Source organism: Vigna unguiculata, chromosome 2 (genome assembly GCF_004118075.2).
Source record: "Vigna unguiculata cultivar IT97K-499-35 chromosome 2, ASM411807v1, whole genome shotgun sequence".
Lineage (NCBI taxonomy): Eukaryota > Viridiplantae > Streptophyta > Magnoliopsida > Fabales > Fabaceae > Vigna > Vigna unguiculata.
In genome coordinates, this window is record NC_040280.1 from 18,878,710 (window position 1) to 18,901,836 (window position 23,127).

A 23,127-nucleotide genomic window follows, 5' to 3' on the forward strand; every position below is an offset into this window, starting at 1 on the left:
TATCTATCTATCTATCTATCTATCTATCTATCTATCTATATATATATATATATATATATATATATATATATATATATATATATATATATATATAACAAAATGTAATAAAATATAAAGTGAGATGACTTTACGTAATTTTTCCAAAAAATAAAGTCACAAATTATTGATCCAAAAAATTTCTTTTTCTAGACTCAGACTTAAATAAGTGCGGATTTAAACGAATGTTTAATATATATTACAAAAAAATAAATATACAATTAAATATGAGAGAAAAAAACCTAATTTTGTATATTTCATAAAAAATCATTATACATAATATTATTGTAATGTCTCATTTAATTATTAAGCGAAATTAAAAGAAACGTCACACATATATAGTACAATAGCGCAATCATGGGGTCTCAGACACAACCCTTACAATTCTAGGCACACCACGATGCCAAAGAAAACTGGATAAAAGTATAACAGAAGGAAATAGAGTATTAAGGAGTCAAGCAATACATGGGCCCTAGCCCTAACAAAATCCAAAAGAAACATGAAGTTCAGCTCAAAGACTATGCAGCGGGGTCGTCTCTCTTCTACTGACCACGAATGCCTCTCGCATCTGCTCCCATCAATAAATTGATGATCATCACAAGAGTAGAAGAACACCATACAGAGCAAATAAATAAGCAAAGGGTAAGCTAGAGCCAAAACCAGTTCATCACAGTAATCAGATACATATTCACAGTCCATTTCACTTACATCACACAAGCATGTTAAGACCCTCCAAACAATACACTAAGACTCGACTCATCCGGATACATATAACCTAGTCGGATTCAGCGAATGCTTGCACTTGTGGTAGATACCTTTGCTAACCCCCGAGCTGCTCACCCCCGAGCTATATGTTACAAGTGTTACAATGAATCAATTTCCCTCACCACAAGGTCAACCCTTAATGAATTTCAGGCCTCCTGCTACTCTCACCACATGAGTTAGTCTGCTCTAAGTGAGACTAACTGACTCCTTAGAGTGTCAAGATGCGATCCTTACCAAGTTATATAGATGGGGCACCACCATGAACACCCACTAACAGGGGCCATGGAATTACGTCCCGACCACTGAAGCACGACCCTAAAATCCCACCTAGAGACTTAAAGGAATTACGTACTAACCCCATACCAAATATATATACAAACAGCCAAGCAATAGATACATATATCATGCATAGAAACCTCATACCAACTTCCATAACCAACCCTCATTTATCACAGGTTGAATCAATGCCAACTCGTTATTCCCAACCATGCATAAAGTACTTTCACTCATACCAATATCATGCCATCAGACTACCAACCATCAAGGTCCATTGTTGCTCATGCCAAATTCGTGACCCCACACATATATACATATATATACATCCAACCCCTCATGTACAATTCATATAAAGATCAAGCCAAGCTCACAATTTCCCACATATAATCCTCTCCCAATCATGCATAATCATTCCCATTAAGCCCTCATTCAGTAACTCAAACAAGCACAAGCTAAACATCCAAACACATAGGGAAAATCAACTCGGGACGCATCCTTACCCAACACTTCGCTCAGGCTGGAGGGTCTCGCTCAAGCGAGAAGGACTCTTGCTCAGGCGAGCTCCTTTTTCGCCTAGGCGAGAGCTCGACAAGGAGAATAGTAGCCCCTGCGTAATCTCGCTTAGGCGATATCCCCTTCGCCTAGGCGAGACATCTGCTCACTCAAAACGAGTTTTGGTCGCTTGAGCGACAACTCGCGTAGAAAGCCCTAAGCGAGCCTCTGCTCATCTCACCTAGGTGAGACAAGCTCACTTGGGCAAGATTATCAGTGTTCGCCATTGTTCACGCCTACATCACACATAAACATACACCAAATAGGAAAAACCAGCCAGCCCAAGCATCCATGACAGTATATCAAACTCGAAAATCATGAAACTAAAATGGTACAAATCACAATCACACCAGACAAGGGGGTTCTAGCTTCCCTTGCCTGGAATATGCTAGTACAGAAACTCAACCGCAAACACGGACACCACGACTCTAGGGTATGCTTATGAACTGGGAAAACAGTGGAGCAGATTACAAGATAAGCTCACTACAGAATCCTAGCTGAAAACAAATATGAAGAAACACAGAAGGGAGTACGAGCACGAGTCGGAATGGACTTACGAGAAGCGGAAAAAAACTGGTTTGAGCTCACTTGATGCGAAAAGGCGGCTGAACCCTAGCAGAGCTCTCTCTCTCGGAATAGAAGAAGTGACGACTGATTATGTGAAGAGTGAGAGTGAGTGTGTTAGGGTAGATTAGGGTTTAGTTTTATCACTTGGACCAGCCCTAAGCCCAATTACAAGGGGCAGCCCTTTACTTTAGGGCAAAAATGAATAAAACAATTTTTATGGACCTTACAATTATGACAATAGGTTTCCATATATATATATATATATATATATATATATATATATATATCCTAATTTTAATATTTTAATTTTGGTATACATAATTTGACATCTAATGTTAATTAAAATATATTAATACAACAGTGTTAACGTCACATGATAATGTCATATATTACTTTATGATCATCACATCACATCACTTGAAAGAATTAAAATAGATTATCTAATGGTGATTGAAGGAGTGGGTTAAAAGTGGGTTAAAAAAATACAATATTGAAATTTTAACCGCATTGGAGTTGACTGGCAACGATAACTCTTCCCCATCCATCCTTATGAGAATTAGTGCCCCAACGGAGAATGCTTTCGTCACCACATACCCATATACAAACAAAAATAGGAAAAAAAAATGAGTTAAACTATATTTATCTTCTCTCTAATATAACGTAAATCAGTGTGAGGATGTAATATTATGTATTCTAAAACCAAATATTACCAAATAAAACTAAATTTTAAATATTTCATTTAACTAAAATAAAAACTAATTTAAATTTAATTTACCAAATATAAACCATCCTATCATAAATTAAATATTAACAAATAAAATTAAATTTTAAATATGTTAATTAACTAAAATAAAAATAATTTAAATTTAATTTATCAAATATAAATTATTCTATCATACTAAATAAAAACGTAATTTAAAATTGTTTAACAAAATTAAAAATTATCTAATCTAAAGAGGTTCAAAATGTTTTTGTGTTTTACTAACTCAGTTTTGCTGATCCGCGCTTTTATCATCCCTACTTGTCTAGTCGCATGAAAGATAATATATAAGGTTAAAAGAAATCTATATTTTCATATGTATTTTTTTATTATTATCTTTGTTGGATTATTTCTTATATTACAAAATTAAATGATCATATCACCCTTTAATCTATAAAAATGATATCAAATTTATGAAAGAAAAACTTAAAATTTATTATTATTTTTTTATTTTTATGTAATGACACTAACACAAAAAAGGCATATAACATCTAATGTATGCTCAAAAGAACCCCAACGTTTAAAATGATCGGTGACATTTTTGTAAATTATAAAACTTTTTAAATGTCTATCAATTCTATTATAGTAGATCAAACGTAATTTAACGTCTGTCCCTTGAAACTCAAGGTTATTTAAAAAGGATGTTGGCCCACACTACCCCGACCTCATTTAGTGTTGGACCAGAACCAACCCCGACATCATTTAACGTCAGACACAATACCCATGATGTTAAACTTTGCATAACACTACGCAAAGCGAAAAAACCCTACATTGTTTCCTCGCGCAACCGTTGGTTTTTCATTCATTCCCTGCCGACGATCACGATTCCGACCTCTTCCAGGTGAGTTTGCATCGTTTTCCACATTTGAAGCGTTTTGAGATTCGTCCCCATTTGGCTAGTAGCACATTGAGACCCTAGTAGCACACAGAGACCCTAGTCTCCCTCTCCAAGTTCATCTTTCAATTTTGGTATAAGAGGTTAGTTTTTCATTTCTTTTATTTGTTTGTTGTCTCTTGTTCATAGTATGTATATAATTGTTTGTATTTTTTTATTTCCCATTATAATTTTAATCTTAGAATTTTTTTTTGGTTAGTTTTTTTGGCCAATTTCTTTTTCTATTTGAAATTTTATTATAATATTTGTAAAATTTGGAAATAAAATTATAGTTATTGTTAGATGTTGCATGTTTAAATAATTCTAATTGTATTTTACTTTTTAATATTATCGTTGCATTAATTGTTACTTTATATATGTAGATTTATTATAATTTTAATATACACCGAGCGAAACTTAGTTTTCGTTTGAGATTTAGTACAAATGATTAAATTTTTAATCGTTTGTATTAAATCTTGAATTGCTCCAACGTGTACATTGAGGTTTCTGCATAAATTTCATAAAATTTCGATTGAGGTTAATTTGTGTTGTTCTTTTGATGCATACTTGATTGTGATCATGACTGATCACTTTCATTTCGTGTACTTCAGAGACTAATGTGAAATGTTGTCGAAATTTTGTGAAATTTATGATGTTTGACTTCTTTGGATACGTGTTAGCAAATTATGAACAATATATTTTTTTCGAATGGGTATGGCCTCACCTTGTAAGAGTTAAAAGTTTGAGATTGATGGAGTTTTTTACGAACATAGTATGGATCGAAACTGGATGAATGAGCACCACATCAATGAAGAGTATGAAAAAGGGGTTTCTGAATTTTTGCACTATGCTCAAGAACACAAAATCTCAAGTAACAGGACATATTTTTGTCCTTGTGTTCGTTTTCTTAATCAAATATGTTACGACTTGGGCACAATGTGTGATCATCTATTTATCTTTGGTATAATGAGGAGTTATACACTTTGGACTTGGCATGGAGAAGTATTAGACAAGCCTACGACGTCACGAGGAACAAATTATGTAGACGACTAGATGAATGATCATTTAGAAGAAATGGTATGTGATGTTGTGAGGAGAATTTTGGAAAAGCTTATTTATATGATTCTCTTTAGTCTGATTCAGAGGAAGAGTTGTACCCAGGATGCACTAACTTTACGCGATTGTCAGCAACTTTGAAATTATTCAGTTTAGAAACAAGGAATGGATGGACGGATACAAGTTTCACAGAATTGTTGGAGTTGTTAAAGGAGATGCTTTTAGAAAATAACGCGTTACCTATCCGTAATAATAAGACGAATAAAGTTTTATGTCCAATGGGTTTGGAATGTCAAAAGATGCATGCCCAAATGATTGTGTTTTACACAAAGACGAGTTTGCTTCACTAAAGGCGTGTCCAACATGTGGTTTATCGCGGTTTAAAAAGAAAATTGATGGAAATAGTGGTGATGAAGACAAAGATGGTCCACCTACTAAGGTGATGTGGTACCTTCCTATAATACCTAGATTCAAACAACTATTTTCCATTAAAGAAAATGCACAGAAACTGAAATGGTACGTTGATGGAAGAAAGTGTGATAATCTTCTTCGACACCCAACTGATTATCCACAATGGAAGAAGATTGATGAAACATTTCTAGAATTTGGTGCAGAGCTAAGAAACTTAAGACTTGGACTTCCTATAGATGGTATGAACCCTTATGGAAACTTAAGTAGCAAACATAGTTCATGGTCAGTTTTGCTAATGATTTACAATTTATCTTCTTTGTTGTGTATGAAGAGGAAATACATGATGTTGTCTATAATGATATTGGGTCCTAGACAACATGGACATGACATTGATGTGTACCTAAAGTCGTTGATCAATGATTTGAAACTTCTATAGGAAGAAGGCATCGATGTGTACGATTCATATTCTCAAGAATCTTTCTATTTGCGTGCAATGTTATTTTATACCATAAGTGATTTCCCAGCATATGGAAACTTGAGCAGTTACAGTGTTAAAGGTCATTTTGCATGTCCCATATGTGAAGAAAACACGAGTTATATTCAATTGAAGTATGGTTATAAAACTGAGTATACAAGATATCGAAAGTTTCTTCCTTGAAAGCATCCTTATTATAGAATGAAAAAAACATTTAATGGAAGTCTTGATGATGAAGTTGTAGCGAGACCCTGCAATGATGAAGGAATATACAACCAAGTGAAAAACATTGATATTGTGTTTGGAAACACATCCAAATAAAAAGACCACGAAGAAAAAACCTTTGTAAGAAATGACCAGTCTTCTTTAATCTTTCATATTGGTGTAAACTTGAGGTACGACACTATATAAACGTGATGTACGTTGAAAAAATGTATGTGATAGTGTCATCGAGACTTTACTAAATGTAAAAAGGACTAAAGATGGAGTAAAAGCATGACAATATTTGGCTGAAATGGGGATTTGTTCTAAGTTACATCCACAATCAATTGGAAGACACACCTACTTGCCTCTAGCTTGTCACACTCTTTCTAGAAAAGAGAAGCAATTTTTTGTCAATGTTTAAGAAGTGTGAAGGTTCCCCAAGGTTACTCTTCAAATATTAGTAGCCTTGTTTCTATGCAAGATTTAAAGTTAGTCGGTTTAAAGTCTCACGATTATCATGTGCTGATGCAACAACTTTTACTAGTAGCTTTTCGAGCCATCTTACCTACTTTTGTTATAGGTATTCTAACACGTTTGTGTATGTTCTTCAATGCCATATGCAAGAAAGTTATTAACCCTCGAGTGTTTGATGATTTGAAAAATGAAGCCATTAGACTATTGTGTCAATTGGAAATGTATTTTCCACCTTCATTTTTTGATATCATGGTTCATTTGATAGTTCATCTTGTGATGAAAATTCAATTATGTGGGTCAGTTTTCTTGAGATGGATGTACCTAGTGGAGAGATACATGAAGATCTTAAAGGGACATGTCAAGAATCAATATCAACCAGAAGCTTCAATTAAGAGCGATACATTACAGAAGAAACCATTGAATTCTACTCAAGTTATATGCTAAGTTGTGAACCAATTGGAGTTCATAAGACTAGACATGAAGGTAAATTGGAAGGTAATGGTGTGCGTGGAGTGAAGATTCAAAGTGTTAGTAGACAATTAGTTGATCAAGCCCATTTGTACATTTGTACATCTTAAACAACATTGTATAAGTGATTCTTTACATTTCGCAACACATTAATGAAATGAAATCTGCACACCCACGAATGAGTGAAAAATGGGCACTTAATGAACATAACAAAACTTTCTTATCATGGTTTAAGAAAAAGGTTTACGCAACTCCAAATGTTTCTAAAATTTTACTGAGGCTAGCTCGTGGACCGAACACTGATATCATTACATATGGCAAGTACTACATAAACAATTAGTGTTTCTATTCAAATATGGAAGATGACAAAAGTAGAATTCAAAATAGTGTAGTTACAAATCAAGTTAAAGTTGTACATTTTGTCAGTTCTAAGGACAAAAATCCAATTATAGCATCCATGAGTTACTTTGGAATAATATAAGAAATATGGGAAGTTGACTTTGTAACTTTTAGAGTGTCATTTTTCAATTGTAAATGGGTTGATAGTAATTCGGGTGTGGGGACAAATGACTTCGACTTCACTTTGGTGGATCTTAACAAGATGAGTGATGCAGATGAACCATTTATTATGGTTAGTCATGCAAGACAATTTTTTTATGATCGTCTATGGATTCATTGAACCTCAAACCATTCAAAATTCGGGAAACTCACACGATCATATCAAACTTTATTTGCAAACATGGATGACTGAGACAAATAAAGAGATCTACTTTGTGTCATACATTGATGGGTAGGTGTTTTTGATTTTAATATTTTATGAAGTATTATTAATTATTTCGGCTAAGTACTTATGATTGATGGTAGATACCATTGACAACTATTGGTCATCATTCCAAAACAATGCACGATTGTATAGTTTTGTTCATGTCATAGGAAGATTCCACCTGCTTTGAAAAACATGTTATAAGAGTAAATATTACTTTTTCTCAGATAATCTACTCTGTTATTTAAAACTAACCTATCTACTTAGTTATATTAAAACTAACATATGTTTTATGTTTCCAAAATTTCATTAGAATTGTGGTAAGCCTATCGGCCAACAACTTAAAGTATTATATCCAAAGGTTGGAACTCATTCATTTTAAAGTTATTAATTTCCGCATGTCAACTTATGACTTTGATATGTGATTATTTTATTTGTAATGTTTAGTATAACAAGCAAGAAGATTCATGGGAATGTGGCTATTATGTCATGTCTTGGATAAGAATAATCATTCGAGTTGTAATTAAAGATGATTTGATAGATGTAATAATATATATATATATATATATATATATATATATTTATCACATAATATAAATCATATCAAACTTTAAAGAATGATATTCATACATAATGAAATTATATTATTTTTTTAGCAGTTCAAGAATTCACCACCCCTACCAAATGACATTATCCAAACACTAAAACAAGTGTATGCAACATATCTATTAGAAATATGAAGTTGATACCACCAAAATTATAATTTTTTTTAAAAACTTTGTTGGACAAAAATTTCACGATGAAACTTTTAGTTTGGTGTTATTTGTATTAGTTTAGAATACTTAAGTGTTAATAGATATAATTGTAAATCCAAAAATGTGCTGAAAATATTATGAAATTGTTCTAGGATTTTTCTGATTTTGAAGTCTGAGAATGTTGTAAAAATAACCAAACTTAAAAAAATAATAATATTGTTTGACGTTAAAAGACGTCCTGCAAAGTAAACCCCGATGTCATTTAACGTCTGGCAAGACACTACTAGACGTCAAACAATGTTATTTTTTGGCACCATTTAGCGCGAAAATTGACGTATGGACTTTAGCCCCGATGTTGGATAACGTTGGACTCCCTTGACTCCGATGTTAATTAACGTCTGCTCTGCTTTCCGACGTTATTTTGATGTCACCTAGTACAACGTCAGTGTTTGAACAGACGTCGAAGACAAAAAAAATCGGACGTTAATTTTTTTTTTTGTATTAGTATGGATAAATAGGTAAATAATAATAATACATATTATATCATTTTAATTAACGAATAAACTACATTATAAAAATTTAATTAAAAAGTTTAAGAATTTAATATAATAAAAGAATTTAATTAAGTTCTAATTCAAAATACTCAAATTTTTAAGACTTTAAACTAATTAAGCTTAGTTTATATCATTTTCTACATTTATTTAATTCATTTCAAAATAATCAAATATTTTAGATGAATCTTTATTATTGTGTATTATTTAAATTCTAACTCTAATTATCTACTGATATTTATTTAAATTTTGATTGTGATCGAAATGGTAACTTAAAAGTGTATAAAAAGAAAAAGGATTAAATATGTTTTTGTCCCTCAAGTTTCAGCGAAATTTGAAATTAGTCTCTCATTAAAATTTTTGACCAATTTGGTCATTCATTTTTTAAAATGCATGAATTTAGTCCTTTTAATCAAATTTTGTTAAGTTTTTCTGACGTTTCAAACGCAGTATTTGAATTATTTACACCATTTGACACATTTTTGTTTCAATGTTAACTTATATATTATCATAAAATGCGTTTAAAATGTCAAATAAACTTAATAAAATTTGGTAAAAAAGATTAAATACACGCATTTTTAAATATTTTTAAAGATAAAAAATTAAATTTATAAAAAATTTCAAAAAAAAGACTAATTTCAAAATTTACTAGAAAAAAACATATTTAACCCAAGAAAAAAAAAAGAAGTTAAATATCATTTTGTATGCGTCTCGTCCGTTACATTCTTGTTATTGTCTGCGTGAGTGGTTCAATTCAACTCTTTAACCGCAAAGAAAGAAAGCTGCGTCAGCACACCTTCTTACACTCTGACCTGAAACACTGCGTCACAAAATAACAAACGCACAGAAGAACGAAGCTCGGTGACGGTGGTCCTTTCAACGGCGACGCTTCTCTCAACGGTGGTCTCCAGCCAGCGGCGCGACCCTCCCATCTGCAGTCCACCGCCAGCGGCGCTCCTAAAGCGGTGGTCCCGAACAGCGGCGCAACCCTAGCAGCAGTGGCAGTCCTCGTCCTCCCCAGCCAGCGGCGCCTACTCCCTCCCTCCCAGCCAGCAGCGGCGCAACCTTTCCAGCGGCTTCCCTGACTAGTGGCGCTTCCCTCCCAGGATCTTTTACTGATTTCTATCTTGCTGTTCCTTCTGCTCAGTTCCCCTTAGGTTTCTCTCCAAACTAACTCACTTCATTGTTTAATTTTCATTGCTTATTTGTGCATTTTACAACAATAATAATAATAATAATTATTATTATTGTTATAACTTATTTTAATAGTAAGTTTAATTAGTAAAAATATCCATAAACAAGGTATTATTAAATTAAAAATAATTTATAATAATAATAACTATAATTATAATAGTAATATTCTCTGAACGAGTTTATTTGTTTTCTCTGTTTCTGAACCATCATTGCTGTATCCAAAACCGTGGTCATAGTCCAGCAAGTAATGCCTGGAAGGCTAGCTATCAATCATGAATTGGTTTGACTTGAATGGATTTCTAATGATTTGTATAACATCCTTTTCCACTCTAATAAGACGGATTGATTGCGCGTTTAACTTGCATGTAACAAATCTTTGTTGGGAACTTTTCATGCCACAAGAATAATAGGAATGCAGCGTTGATAGAGTGACAAAATAGGTATCTCATCCATCAGTCTGTTATGTGTGTGTGCAGAGATGGAAAGCTGTACCAGCAACAGCAGTGATAACAACAATCACTGGAGAGCCGAGGATGCCATTGGTGGCAACGCTGAAGCTCTTCAGGCCCTTAGAGAACTCATCATATTCCCTCATCATTTCTCTCGAGAGGCACAGAAGCTTGGCCTTAAGGTTCAAAATTTTCCTTCGTTTATTATGTTTTTCCTTCTATTATCAGTGGGTCTTGTTCTTTATAACTGTCAATTTATCCCTTTGTTTTTTTTTTTTTTAATTTCTTTTATTTCCTTCCAGTGGTCCAGAGGATTGCTGCTGTACGGTCCACCAGGCACGGGAAAGGTGGTTTCTTTTGAAAACTGATCCCTTTTTTTTTAACTTAACATGAAACCGAAATATACTGCGAATTTTTTTCTTATTTTCCAATGTAGTCTTTTCTGTTTATTTAATTATATATAATTCCTTGTAGTGGGTATCTGTTGAAGGGATAAAGGCAACATTTGTCAATGGGAATGAATGAAAATAACAAAAAATAGATAGACAAAACAATACAGGGTTGGATTTGATGTCTTAATGTGGTGCAGTCATGTTATAAGTTAAACGTACATTTTTCTTGGTTTATGAAGTGTATAGTTAGTTATATCTTTGACTGTATGGTGAATTTTGTTCAGACAAGTTTGGTACGAGCAGTTGTTCGGGAGTGTGGGGCACATTTGACAATTATCAGGTACTAGTCTTTTGAATGGAGTTAAATGGATCTAGTGTATGGAAGTTCTCTGACCTTGAATCAATTGCTTGTCATTGTGTCTGTTTATGTATTTTTCAGTCCACACACTGTTCACAGAGCACATGCTGGTGAGAGTGAGAGAATTCTCCGTGAGGCTTTTTCTGAGGCATCATCTCATTTAGCCTGGGGCAAGCCATCCGTTATCTTTATAGATGAAATAGATGCGTTGTGTGCTCGCCGAGATTCCAAGTATGAAATAATTGACTACGTATCTGCCAAATAAGATAAATTTTGTCTTTCAACACAATTTTGATGGTGGTATTCTCTAATTTAAATTGAAACATCTCCTGCAGGAGAACTCTCTAATCTTGCATAAAATTATATTCTCTTTGCTATAATCTTTTCACCTCTCATTAACTTGTTTTAAATCTGTTACGTGTTGCCCTAAATATTTTACATTTGCCTGATTTGTGGATAGGTTGTAGCCTGCATGTCTGTCTGTAGAGTGTCATCAAAATTCAGAAGTTCAAATGTTTTATTTTAATATCTTTTCTTTAATATTTTGACTAGGTTGTTATTTTGTCAATATATTTTGGGGCTAATCCACTTACCCTAGGAGTAATTCTTGTGCTACTTCATTTAATATATTCTCACAGTAGACATTAAATTTCATGAATCGAACTGTAAAACTGAATATTTCATCAAGTAGCTCAAATTTACAAAATTTTATAAATTATAAATCTGTTTGATGCTTTATGAAATATCTTCATTGTAATGAAAAAAAAGGTAAAATTGACTATAAGATTACATACCTATAAATGTTGACTATGTAAAATTTGTTGTACATGGTCATTTTAAGATGATGAGACAAAATTAAATGGTTGGCTGATGAAATTTTGTATTTAAAACGTGATAATAAGCAGAGTAAGTGTGTAAGAGTTATTCCTAAAGTATGTGGATCCCTTCTACACACGCATATTAAAAATAGTCATGAATGCTGTGAAATATTAACATCATTCAATGGATAAAAAGTTACAATCCTTAAACAAGTTATTTAAAAGTTTTTAAAATGGTGTACCTGTTGTTATCAGTTGCATTAAATGGGCTAGTGTTGGATGTTCTAGGTCAAGTGAAGTGATGATGATCAAGAGTTTCGTTTGTTGATTATTTTTGAGGGGAAGTTATCAGAATGATATCAGTTGCTGCTTAGCTTAACACACAAGACGACTTCCTTGCACTTGATTTTCCATACTTTGTCATGTGTTTCTTTTGTTTGTTTAGGAATGTGACTTCTATATGAGGTTTTGATTGGTGAAGAATAGATTGGGATGGGATAGGGTAGGAGAGAATGGACATCTTGAGTTATCTGGGATATACTATATCTTTGTCTCTGGTTTTTACACAACGTGGAGGAGTTCTACTAATTCCCTACAAGCTTATCATTTTTATTCATACCATACTGATACAAGATGCATAATTTAAGTAATAATACGTATTATCCTGCTATTTCTGGACTAGTTGTATGAAGTTGCCTTGAACTTCTGTTGCATTTGTACAATTCCTTCATATTATAAAGTGAAACACGTGGGCCTGAATCTAGTGAATTCTTGAGTTTTATTAGGGTATATAGTTTAATAGGGATTTGTTTATACGTGTGGCAATCTCATTGATGACATTATTTTAAATTGTCTACATGCAGAAGGGAACAAGATGTTCGACTTGCCTCTCAACTATTTACTCTGATGGACTCAAATAAACCAACCTATTCTACACCAGGTGTAGTTGTGGTTGCATCAACTAACAGGTTAGCTGCTGCATTCTCAATGATTATTTATGATTCTTTAGAAATATAAATTATTGGGAATGAATGCAAATTGGTTCTCGTATGAAATTCAATGTTAACACATGCGCAGCCTTTTGAACCTGTAAACTGTTTTTAGAAGTCTAATATCACTACTTTAAAGTTTTCATAGCATGTCACTGAAGAAGTTATTATTGTTTATGGATGGATTAAGTAGAGCAGTGATTGTTGAAGTTGTACTTTTCCTGATGGATCAATAAGAGCAGTGGGTGGTTTCAGTTGTTTTCTGTATGTTGATGGGTTGTTAACAGTGCTGTTTCATACATTTGATCCTCTATTTTTTGATGTCTGGAACCTCTGAATTTATCTGTTGCGCTCTATGAATCTCCAACACGGCTAGTGCCGCGCTTCCCTGCTTTAGAAGCATTTCCAACACAGATACACCTTTGACACGTGCACAACATGTTATACAGTGACTGGGGTTGGACACGGTTCCGATGCATTTCTCTCTTCATGTTTTCTTAAAATCTATGGATTTAATAATGTAATAATGGTCATTTCTTAGCACTGCTTAAAGTCACTCACCTACATATGATCTGGTTTTTTTCTGATGAATTTCATGCATCTGGTTTCTGCATATAGAGTGGATGCAATTGACCCTGCACTAAGAAGGTATGGACGTTTTGATGCTGAAATAGAAGTTACTGTACCAAATGAAGAGGACCGCTATCAAATTCTGAAGGTAACTTTTAATGATATAAAAATTTTGTCTCTTTGATGATTTAGTTATTTAGACTATACAACACCAGGGTATTTCGGAGTCCTTACCTTGTTCTCAATCTTAATGTGGAAAATCTCAATGAAGAGAGAAAAATGATTTTCTGTGATAATTTCAAAATGATATTACACATGTATTCATAGCCTACGAGGCTCCTACAAGGACACTGACTAGGACATGACTAATGTCGAAGAGTCACCACTGATATATTATCAACGTGACAAGAGTCTCAATTGAGAATTAAGGTTTATATAATATTCACACTAATTTGATACATTTTCCTGTAATAAAATCCTTCACAATAGAATTCTAAATTAAGGAACATGTATCTTAATAGTTAAAAGAACTGGTTAAGTCTTGTGGAATGAAACCCTAAAAAATGTCATGAGATATTTATAATAATGTTGTTTTCTTTTAATTTCTTTTTCCCCCTTTTTATTAGAGTAGTGTCTAGGAACTGTTTAGCCAAGAATAGTCATGCTCAAGCTGTTTGAGGTGTTCAAGATGTGTTGAAGAGGTGTTTGGGCTGAAAAAAATGATTTTTAATTGTGACATGGTTGAGGAGTGTTGGACACATGTTGAAGGCCGGTTCGTCAAGTGAGTGTCATGTCCAAAAAGCAAGCTAGTCTAAATCAAGATCTTAATTCAAAATCAAAAAGGGAAGTATGGATTGTAAATCAGGAGGTTGCAACACAGGTTGTAAGATCTTATAAAATTTATGAAATTCATATATAATATAACCATATATATGTGCATTCAAAGTAACAAATAATTTTATATTACTTGAAACTCAATTGAATTTAGTTCAACGTGAACAAAAAACTATAATTCTTAGGAAAGTGAAATTTAAACTTAATTAAGTCTCACAATTAAGGATGTCAACGGGGCGGGTAGGGTACGAGTAGTAGTTCCCCTGTACCCTATCTGCAGGATAAATATCCGTTCCGTACCCGTACCCATATCCGTCGGGTATTTATAAAATTATTTAAAAAACAAATATTTAATCATAAATTCAAATAAAATAAAATATATCAGTGTCATAAATTTTAAATAAAGTTCAAATAAACTCAAGTTCATATCAGTCCAAATCATTATAAAAGTAAATATAAAATTATAATACCCGTACCCGTCCCATTAACATGTGGGTATCAAAAATACCCGTACCTGGTAGCGGGTATCCATTTTTAATATCCATTTTCTACCCGTTGCGGGTTTTATCCGTGGATACCCGCGGGTACAGATTTTTTTGACATCCCTACTCACAATTTACTTGTAAAGCTGAAGTTTGCACTCGTTTATTTATTATAACTTGGTCATATCTCTAGTTGATGTGGGATATCCAACACTTCCCTTAGGATGAGGATTGAAAATCTCAAATAAGGGACTAGGGGACCCGATAGTAAGTGACATAATAGCCCCAACAAAGTTGACTAGGATAGGCTCTAAATGACTTTGATACTATCTTAAGGAAGTGGAATTTAAGTCTACCTTATCTTCATAAATGAACTCCATGATTGGTTTTTTATCTAACTGATCACAACACTTCAATAAGAGGCACTTCTTCCTTTTATCCAAATTATGATATTCCTCCAAAAGTCCTTATCCAAAACCACATCCTCTACTATTTTTTCATCCTTTTTACCAAACCAACTAGACTTCCATTCATTACCCATAAACATTCTAATTAAAGCTTCTTGTTCCTATGATGACCCAACCCAAGGAAATAACCTAGAAGCAAGCACACAAGAAATTCTGCTTCTATGCGAGGTACAATCTTCAAGGGTTTTCTAACGAGATCCACCAAAATGGTGACCTTGAGGTGGTGCAAAATCGGAGAGTGCAGAGAAAATGGTTGTCATGTATGATCTTATGCTCCGGAACGTGATTATTACTACCTTGCCAAGAAGGTTCGGATACGGCAACAAGTTATTTTATAGAGGTCTTGGTGCTTCCTAGTTTGATGGTAGAATCTCCAACGGAAACAATTCACCACTAAATATCAGAAATAATCTCCTAATATTCAGAAATAACTTCCTATGCAGTCTCCTAAACTGAATCCCTTTATTTCAGGGATTTCAAATCTGATACACAAATATTTAATTGTAATTTGCAATATCTCCATTTACAGCAATGCCGCATATAATTAAGTAAAGTTTAATTGCTGGTTATAGTGGGATTCCGCGCTGTCCACACTTCAATCTTATGAGGTTATGTGGGCATGGGTTGCATATATGTAAGCATTCACGGCTCCACTCAACAAATTTCACATTTACGGCCCTGCGCTCAACTTTGTTAGTGTAATTTCAACAGCAGTTGGTTAGGAAGAAAGTTCAATGTTAAAATCTTTTCATTTTTTGCTTATTTCATTGAATTCTTGATTTCTGAAGTGTGACAGCATGGGTTTATGTCTTTTTCATATGAACTTGTTACAGTTGTATACGAAGAAAATTCCCTTGGATCCCAGTATTGACTTAAAGTCTATTGCTGCATTGTGCAATGGGTATGTTGGAGCTGATTTGGAGGCTTTGTGTTGTGAAGCTACCATGATTGCTAGTAAAAGATCCTCAAATGCAAAAGATGCTAGTAATTTCAGTCTAACAATGGAAGATTGGAAGAATGCAAGGTCTGTTGTTGGTCCCAGTATAACAAGAGGTGTTACTGTGGAAATTCCCAAAGTGACTTGGGAAGACATTGGTGGATTAAAAGAAGTAAAGGTTTGTTAAAATTTGCATTTGATTTGAATTTGACTGTGAGAATCTTCATTGATACCGTTTTTCATGAACAGAAAAAACTCCAGCAAGCTGTCGAATGGCCTATTAAGCATGCTGCTGCATTTTCAAGATTCGGAATATCCCCTGTACGTGGAATTCTTCTCCATGGGCCTCCAGGATGTTCCAAAACTACGCTTGCCAAAGCGGCTGCACATGCTGCTCAAGCATCTTTCTTTTCCTTAAGGTTTTAATATTTTTAATGTTTTAAAGTTTTATCTTTGTAGTGTGGGAAAAATGGGTCTTGGCATTATTACACAGAAGTTTATGCCTAACATGAAATGGATCCTTTCCTTGTTTTAGGGAACTGATGACTATTTTAGAGAGAAAGACAGTCTCCTGTGTTAGGACCCACTATTCTATTTTCAAGTCCCTTTAAACCCTTCTCATTCATCTTTTTCAAATGAGTATCCAAATCATTCTAGGATGCATGGTTTTCATAAAAGAAGGGAGGAAAAAGAGTTGTAAGGTAATACATGCCAAAGGAATAAAAGAAATTAGTTTGAAATCCAACAAAATAAATTGTCTATAATAAATAGGTAAACTGATATGACTAGATTATGGGCAGCTATTTTGAAACTTTAAAGCCATGTTAACACTTTTTCCTCTATCATCTCCCACCCATTCTGTTGATAAGTAGCACGTGTGTTATTTTCTGTATTGGTGATGCTATGCTTTGATATATTCTAGATTTCTAGTTCTACAGTTCTATAACTGTTATAATTATAGAAATGAGGAGCAAATCTTATATAATCAAGAATATATATATATATATATATATATCTAGATTATATATGTATTATTAGAAATGTTTTTATTTATTCTCCTATCATATCTTTATTATTAGAGGATATAAAATCTTGTCTATTTATTGCATTGTTGCCTTTTTCTCAATATAAATAAAGCATCAGTGTTGTCTCAAGAACATACAGTTCCAGCTTAATGTCTCTGTTTCCTGTAGTTTAACATTAACATTCTGATTTATGTGATCGTATTTTTTTTTCTTCAAATCTATTTTTTGGCAATACAGTTCCTATAAGAAACTGATTTTTAAATAATGGAAAAGTTTACGAGTATGAATGATGAATTAGTGCTGCAGAATTGTATTCAATGTATGTTGGAGAGGGGGAAGCTTTACTTCGGAAAACATTTCATAGAGCACGCCTTGCAGCACCCAGTATAATATTCTTCGACGAGGCTGATGTGGTAGCTGCCAAACGGTTCGTAAAATTTCTTTATTTGAACATTTTACCTGTTAGTGTTAGAATAGTTTATCTTGTTAGAATAGGTTAATTTATCTTTTGTCTATTTATAGGAAAAAGGTTGTTTTGTGGTGCCTATCTATTACCTAGGTGTAGTCTTTTCATATCTTTGTGTACCTATGGTGTAAGGACTCATATAATACATGATTTGCTGAGGTATGAATCATTTGTGAAGCATTCTTTCTCATTTTCATTCTCAAGTTGATGTCAAAGCGATTCGGTCCAACCTGTCTTTCATTGTCTAATGAGAAAATTGCGGCCTGCTGTTGGCAGCCTCTTTTGATCACCATTATTTTTTCGTTGGTGAGCATTGGGTTTGGTTTGTTTCGTCAAGTAACAGAGAACCCATTGTCCACCATCACTGTTGCTGGCCTCCGTTTTTTGTCAGCTGCCTCCAGTGACCAGCATCAGTTTGAGTACCAAATCTAGTGCATCTCGCCAAGCAACAGAGAGCCCAAAAAGTCAGAGGCTAAATTGCTTCCACATGCGTCCTCTTTTCACACTCCAGCCAGGCATATTGAAGCCATGCACCACCCTCTGGTTGATCACTAGAATGTTGTCATTTGCAACCTCGTATGCCTCAAAAAGGATTGCTATATGAAGATAAGAGAAATATTCAAATGTTGAGTATTGTGATGTTGATTGGGCAAAAGGTCTCCTACAGACACAGATCCACTATTGCTTACCTTATTCTCATTGGAGATGTGGTTGCTCAATCTAGAGATGTCAGTCACATGTGATTTTCTGTTTGACAGAGTTCGTTGTTCTGGGAAATTTGCTAGCCTCCAATTCAGTTTGCAAATATTTTGATTAAATTCTTGACAGGACCTCAAACTCAACTTTTTATGTTCCAAACTTGGCACATACAGTTCATTGTCCTGGGAAATTTGCTAGCCACCAATTCAGTTTGCAAATATTTTGACTAAATTCTTGAGAGGACCTCAAACTCAACTTTTATGTTCCAAGCTTGGTACATACAATTCAGTTTTTATTTATTATTTTTTTTTTAAGGAAAATGTCTTCACAAATCTATTAATGCTGAACACTAAAGTGCGGTGGCTCAATGATTAGTCTTGGTAGTTATAATATTTAGCATTCTGTAAAGTGGGGTTGCATCAGACCACATGAAGTGAACTGTTCTTGGTCAATTTTCTGCTTAAAAATGTTACATGCATCTAAAGTTTGATGTTGAATTCTATGATTTGCAAGATGGGAACAGGAACCCTTCTTAATAGTTTTTAGTCAATAAAATTATATTGAGTTTTCACTCGATTGTAGGGGTGACAGTTCAAGTAATAGTGCTACAGTTGGAGAGAGACTTTTATCCACACTGCTAACTGAGATTGATGGCTTAGAAGAAACAAAAGTATGTTATGCCTTTTTCTTCTTTTGCTAATTGTTTTAATGATATTTTAGCCGTCCTTTTTCTCTATTTCTGAAATTCTTCTTTTATATAAAATAAGAAGTAATCATAATACTAGATTCAAGAGATGGTAGTTAGCATTTAGTTTGTATCTGCCTGTTAACCACATCCTTTTTCTTTCAGGGAATTCTTGTTTTAGCCGCTACAAATCGTCCTTATGCAATTGACGCTGCCCTAATGCGTCCTGGGCGTTTTGATCAGGTGAAAAATAATACCCTCTACCATACTTGTGATCCAGCTTGAAACATGAATTCTACATCTTAATATGTACCAAAGATTGTGTATCTACAGTCGTAGAAGAGTTTCACAAATCACATATAAAATTATTGCTGAAAATATTACTCCAAGCAACTCTGTGACTCTGGTCTATTTTTATGGAATGGTAGGTTCTGTATGTGCCACCACCTGATTTAGAGGCTAGATACGAGATACTCTGTCTTCATACGCGGAAGATGAGAATAGGGCATGATGTTGACTTCAGAAGGCTAGCAGAAGACACAGAACTGTTTACAGGTGCTGAACTGGAGGGACTATGCAGGGAAGCTGGAATTGTAGCTCTAAGGGAAGACATATCTGCTGCTGTTGTGTTTGATCGCCATTTCCAGATTGCAAAGAGTTCTTTAAAACCAGCGTTAACAAAACAAGAAATTGACTCCTACTCATCTTTCAAGAAGACATCATCTCGAGTTTTGCCTAGCCACTCAGAAGCAGGTTTGAAAGCAGACAAGGGCAAAAGAAACAGGTCAGATTCTCTGTCTTTGGTCAAAATTGGGGTTGTTAGCTGTTTCTTAGTGGCTGCTGCTAAATACATATATCTATGGGGAAACCAAAGTCTACCTGACATACCTACCTGAATAGAACTTTCCTTTTGTAGTTTTTGGATCAATCCAATTTTTATTTGTTGGCATAGCATTTGTGAGTAAAGTTTTGGTTACAGTATGATTTCTTTTGTTATATGCATATTCTTCGCACGTTATTCAATATAGATGTGATTTTGCATAATTGTGGTCCATCTTCTTGGTATTTTTCACCGTATTCTTACACCCTATCAATACACGTCTATAAAAATTACGGGAGATTTTTTACAAATTAAATTAATTTAACAATAAAAAATATTTTTTATTTTACACTCAAACTTACCCTAAACCGAGAGAAGAGCAATTGAACAATTCCAATGATCAATTGTGTGACAAACAAGGAAAAACAAAGGTAATTAAAAAGGGGTTAAAATACCTTTTTGGTCTTAATTTTCGTTTTGTGTTCAAATAGTTTCTAATTTTCGTCAATTTTGTTCAATTGGGTCATTTTTAGCTAACACCATTTAAATCATTAACGGCCATGAACAATGACTGTCACGTGTCACTTCGTGGTTTTTTTTTTTATTTTTTTTATTTTTTTAAAATTTTTTAAAGTTTTTAAAATTTTTTTAAATGTACACGTGTTAACCCAGTAGTGTGTCAAGTGTCATTTAGTGGTTTTTTTGAATTTTATTTTATTTTATTTTAAATTTTTTAAATGTCCACGTGTCAACCCAGTAGCGTGTCACGTGTCAAAGTTAATGTTCTATATTCAATTTGATCCCTATATTTATTATTTTTATTCAATTTAGTCTCAATTTTTGTTAACATTAACCAATTTAGTCCCTATCAAAGATGTGATCAAATTTATTTTTTATATCAAAGTTATAATAATGTGAATTTTAATATATTATATAAAAATATTTAATAAAAAATGTGAATTTTAATATAAAAATTAAATTTGGTTTCAATTTGGAGAGGGACCAAATTGGTTAATGTTAACAAAAATTGAGACTAAATTGAACAAAAATAACAAATATAGGGACCAAATTGAATATAGAAGATTGACTTTGACACGTGACATGCTATTGGGTTGACACGTAGACATTTAAAAAAATTCAAAAAAATAAAAAAAATTTTAAAAAATCACGAAGTGACATGTGGCATGCTACTGAGTTGTCACGTGTACATTTAAAAAAATAAAAAAATTATGAAATGACACGTGACAATCACTATTCATGACCATTAATGATTTAAACGGTATTAGCAAAAAAAGACCCAATTGAACAAAATTGAAGAAAATTGGGACATATTTGAACATAAAATTAAAATTAAAATTTATTTAAAAAAACTTGACAAAAATTGAGATCAAAAAGATATTTTAACCTTAAAAAGATAACATTATCTGCTTTTATTTTTCTTTTGCACAAGATTAATTTGTTTTAGCAATGGTTATCCCGCTACTAAACGACATTTATCACAATAGTGCTAAATGTTTTATTAAATAATAAATATCAAATTCACACAAATATCAATAGTAAGAGAACGGTGTGATTAAAAAATAAATAAAAATAATAGTTTTATTTATTATCAATAGCAAAACCCTAATTCTTGAAATCATAGTTATAAAATAGTTATATTTCTTGAATTATTTTTATGTAATTTGTTTAAATCATTATTTTTCTATATTAAAACATATCTTCTAGAATTCTAGTAGATTAAGATTTTTAGAATGGTCAATATTTTTATTAGTTACTTCAAAAGAAATGATATAGTATGTTTATTAAAATTCATATCACTTATGAGTGTTCAAGTCAACATAACGATAATTTATAGCATATTTTGAGATATGTCTTTTAAAATGTTGGAGTTCAACAGTTACAAATGAACAGTGAAATAAAAGTCAAAAGAGATTACTTTTAGTGAGAACATATGTTTTAAAATGTTTGAGTTCAACACTGTTACAAATGAATAGTGAAATAAAAGTCAAAACAGATTATTTTAGTGAGAACATATGTTGAATTATATTATTTAAATTGAGTTATGATTTATAACTTATCTCTAAATTTACTAGATTTTTAATATATTACAATAATTTAATTTACTTTGGTTTACCTTGCCACTCTTTAGAAGATATCTCATCTAGAGTTATATATTCCACAAAGCATGTTCATAAATAGTCGTCCCAACTTTTGATTGAAGAATGAAGCAATATAGTTATTGAAAGTAACTCCATAAGTTGTTTAGTTATTTCTTATATTTTGGTTTTGCATAGTTTATTTGTAGAAATATTAGTTATGTTATGTAGATGCCACTTTTATTGTAAACTTTATTATCCATATATATAATGATCTAATTTTTTGTGGGGCATTACATGAGTTAAAATTTTGTGAATTAAGAACAACTTATATTTAATGGTATGATATTAAAAAATGTTTTTTATAAATGTAACACACTATTAATATCATTAGATATTCAAATTAGCATTTTATAATTGTAACATCCCAATTTAGTATATTTAAACTACTAAGTGAACTGCTACAAGTTAGGTATTAAGCAACGAACCATCACATAAACAAATAACATGAATTTATAGTCGTCCATGAAATCTTAATGATACAGAATATATCAAATTTTTCGATTGGATGGAGTATCTATACAATACAAAATTATACACCTATGTATCAACGATACTCTATCCGACCATCGTGTAGTCTCACTGGTTCACTATCCTCCTACTTGGATTAGTCTTTGCTATAACATACGATCATCGCAAACGGATAAACCATAATTAAACACAAAAATAAGGTAAGCTAATAGTATTTTATACCATCACATATATAAGATCCTAATATTTAATTGAAATCCTGAAATGTCACTATCATGTAATGGTACTTGGTCTCTCTCCCTCATGACAGGGTAAGTTCACTTATACC

The 23,127-nt window shown here is 32.9% G+C and overlaps 1 protein-coding gene across 3 annotated transcripts; it reads left to right on the forward strand.

Annotated features, from left to right (window-relative positions):
- Positions 1–9,715: 9,715 nt before the first annotated feature.
- Positions 9,716–20,396, forward strand: LOC114173835 (cell division control protein 48 homolog B). 3 transcript variants are annotated; one of them, XM_028058475.1, is made up of 13 exons: positions 9,716–10,144; positions 10,658–10,812; positions 10,933–10,977; positions 11,307–11,362; positions 11,462–11,611; positions 13,062–13,166; positions 13,806–13,905; positions 16,374–16,655; positions 16,727–16,896; positions 17,801–17,929; positions 19,250–19,337; positions 19,518–19,595; positions 19,781–20,396. In XM_028058475.1, exons 2-13 carry the CDS (start codon positions 10,660–10,662, stop codon positions 20,246–20,248), a joined length of 1,824 nt encoding a protein of 607 aa, XP_027914276.1. In that variant the 5' UTR covers positions 9,716–10,144; positions 10,658–10,659; the 3' UTR covers positions 20,249–20,396. The 3 variants fall into 3 exon arrangements, with proteins under 3 accessions (XP_027914276.1, XP_027914277.1, XP_027914278.1); XM_028058476.1 differs by having other exon boundaries at positions 16,374–16,649; XM_028058477.1 differs by lacking the exon at positions 11,462–11,611.
- The last annotated feature ends 2,731 nt before the right edge of the window (positions 20,397–23,127 follow it).

Coding starts and splice junctions, on each gene's coding strand:
- LOC114173835 (XM_028058475.1), top strand. CDS start 10,660: ATGGAAAGCTGTACCAGCAACAGCAGTGATAACAACAATCACTGGAGA. Junction 13,906..16,373: donor ACCGCTATCAAATTCTGAAG/GTAACTTTTAAT, acceptor AACTTGTTACAG/TTGTATACGAAGAAAATTCC. Junction 19,338..19,517: donor ATGGCTTAGAAGAAACAAAA/GTATGTTATGCC, acceptor TTTTTCTTTCAG/GGAATTCTTGTTTTAGCCGC.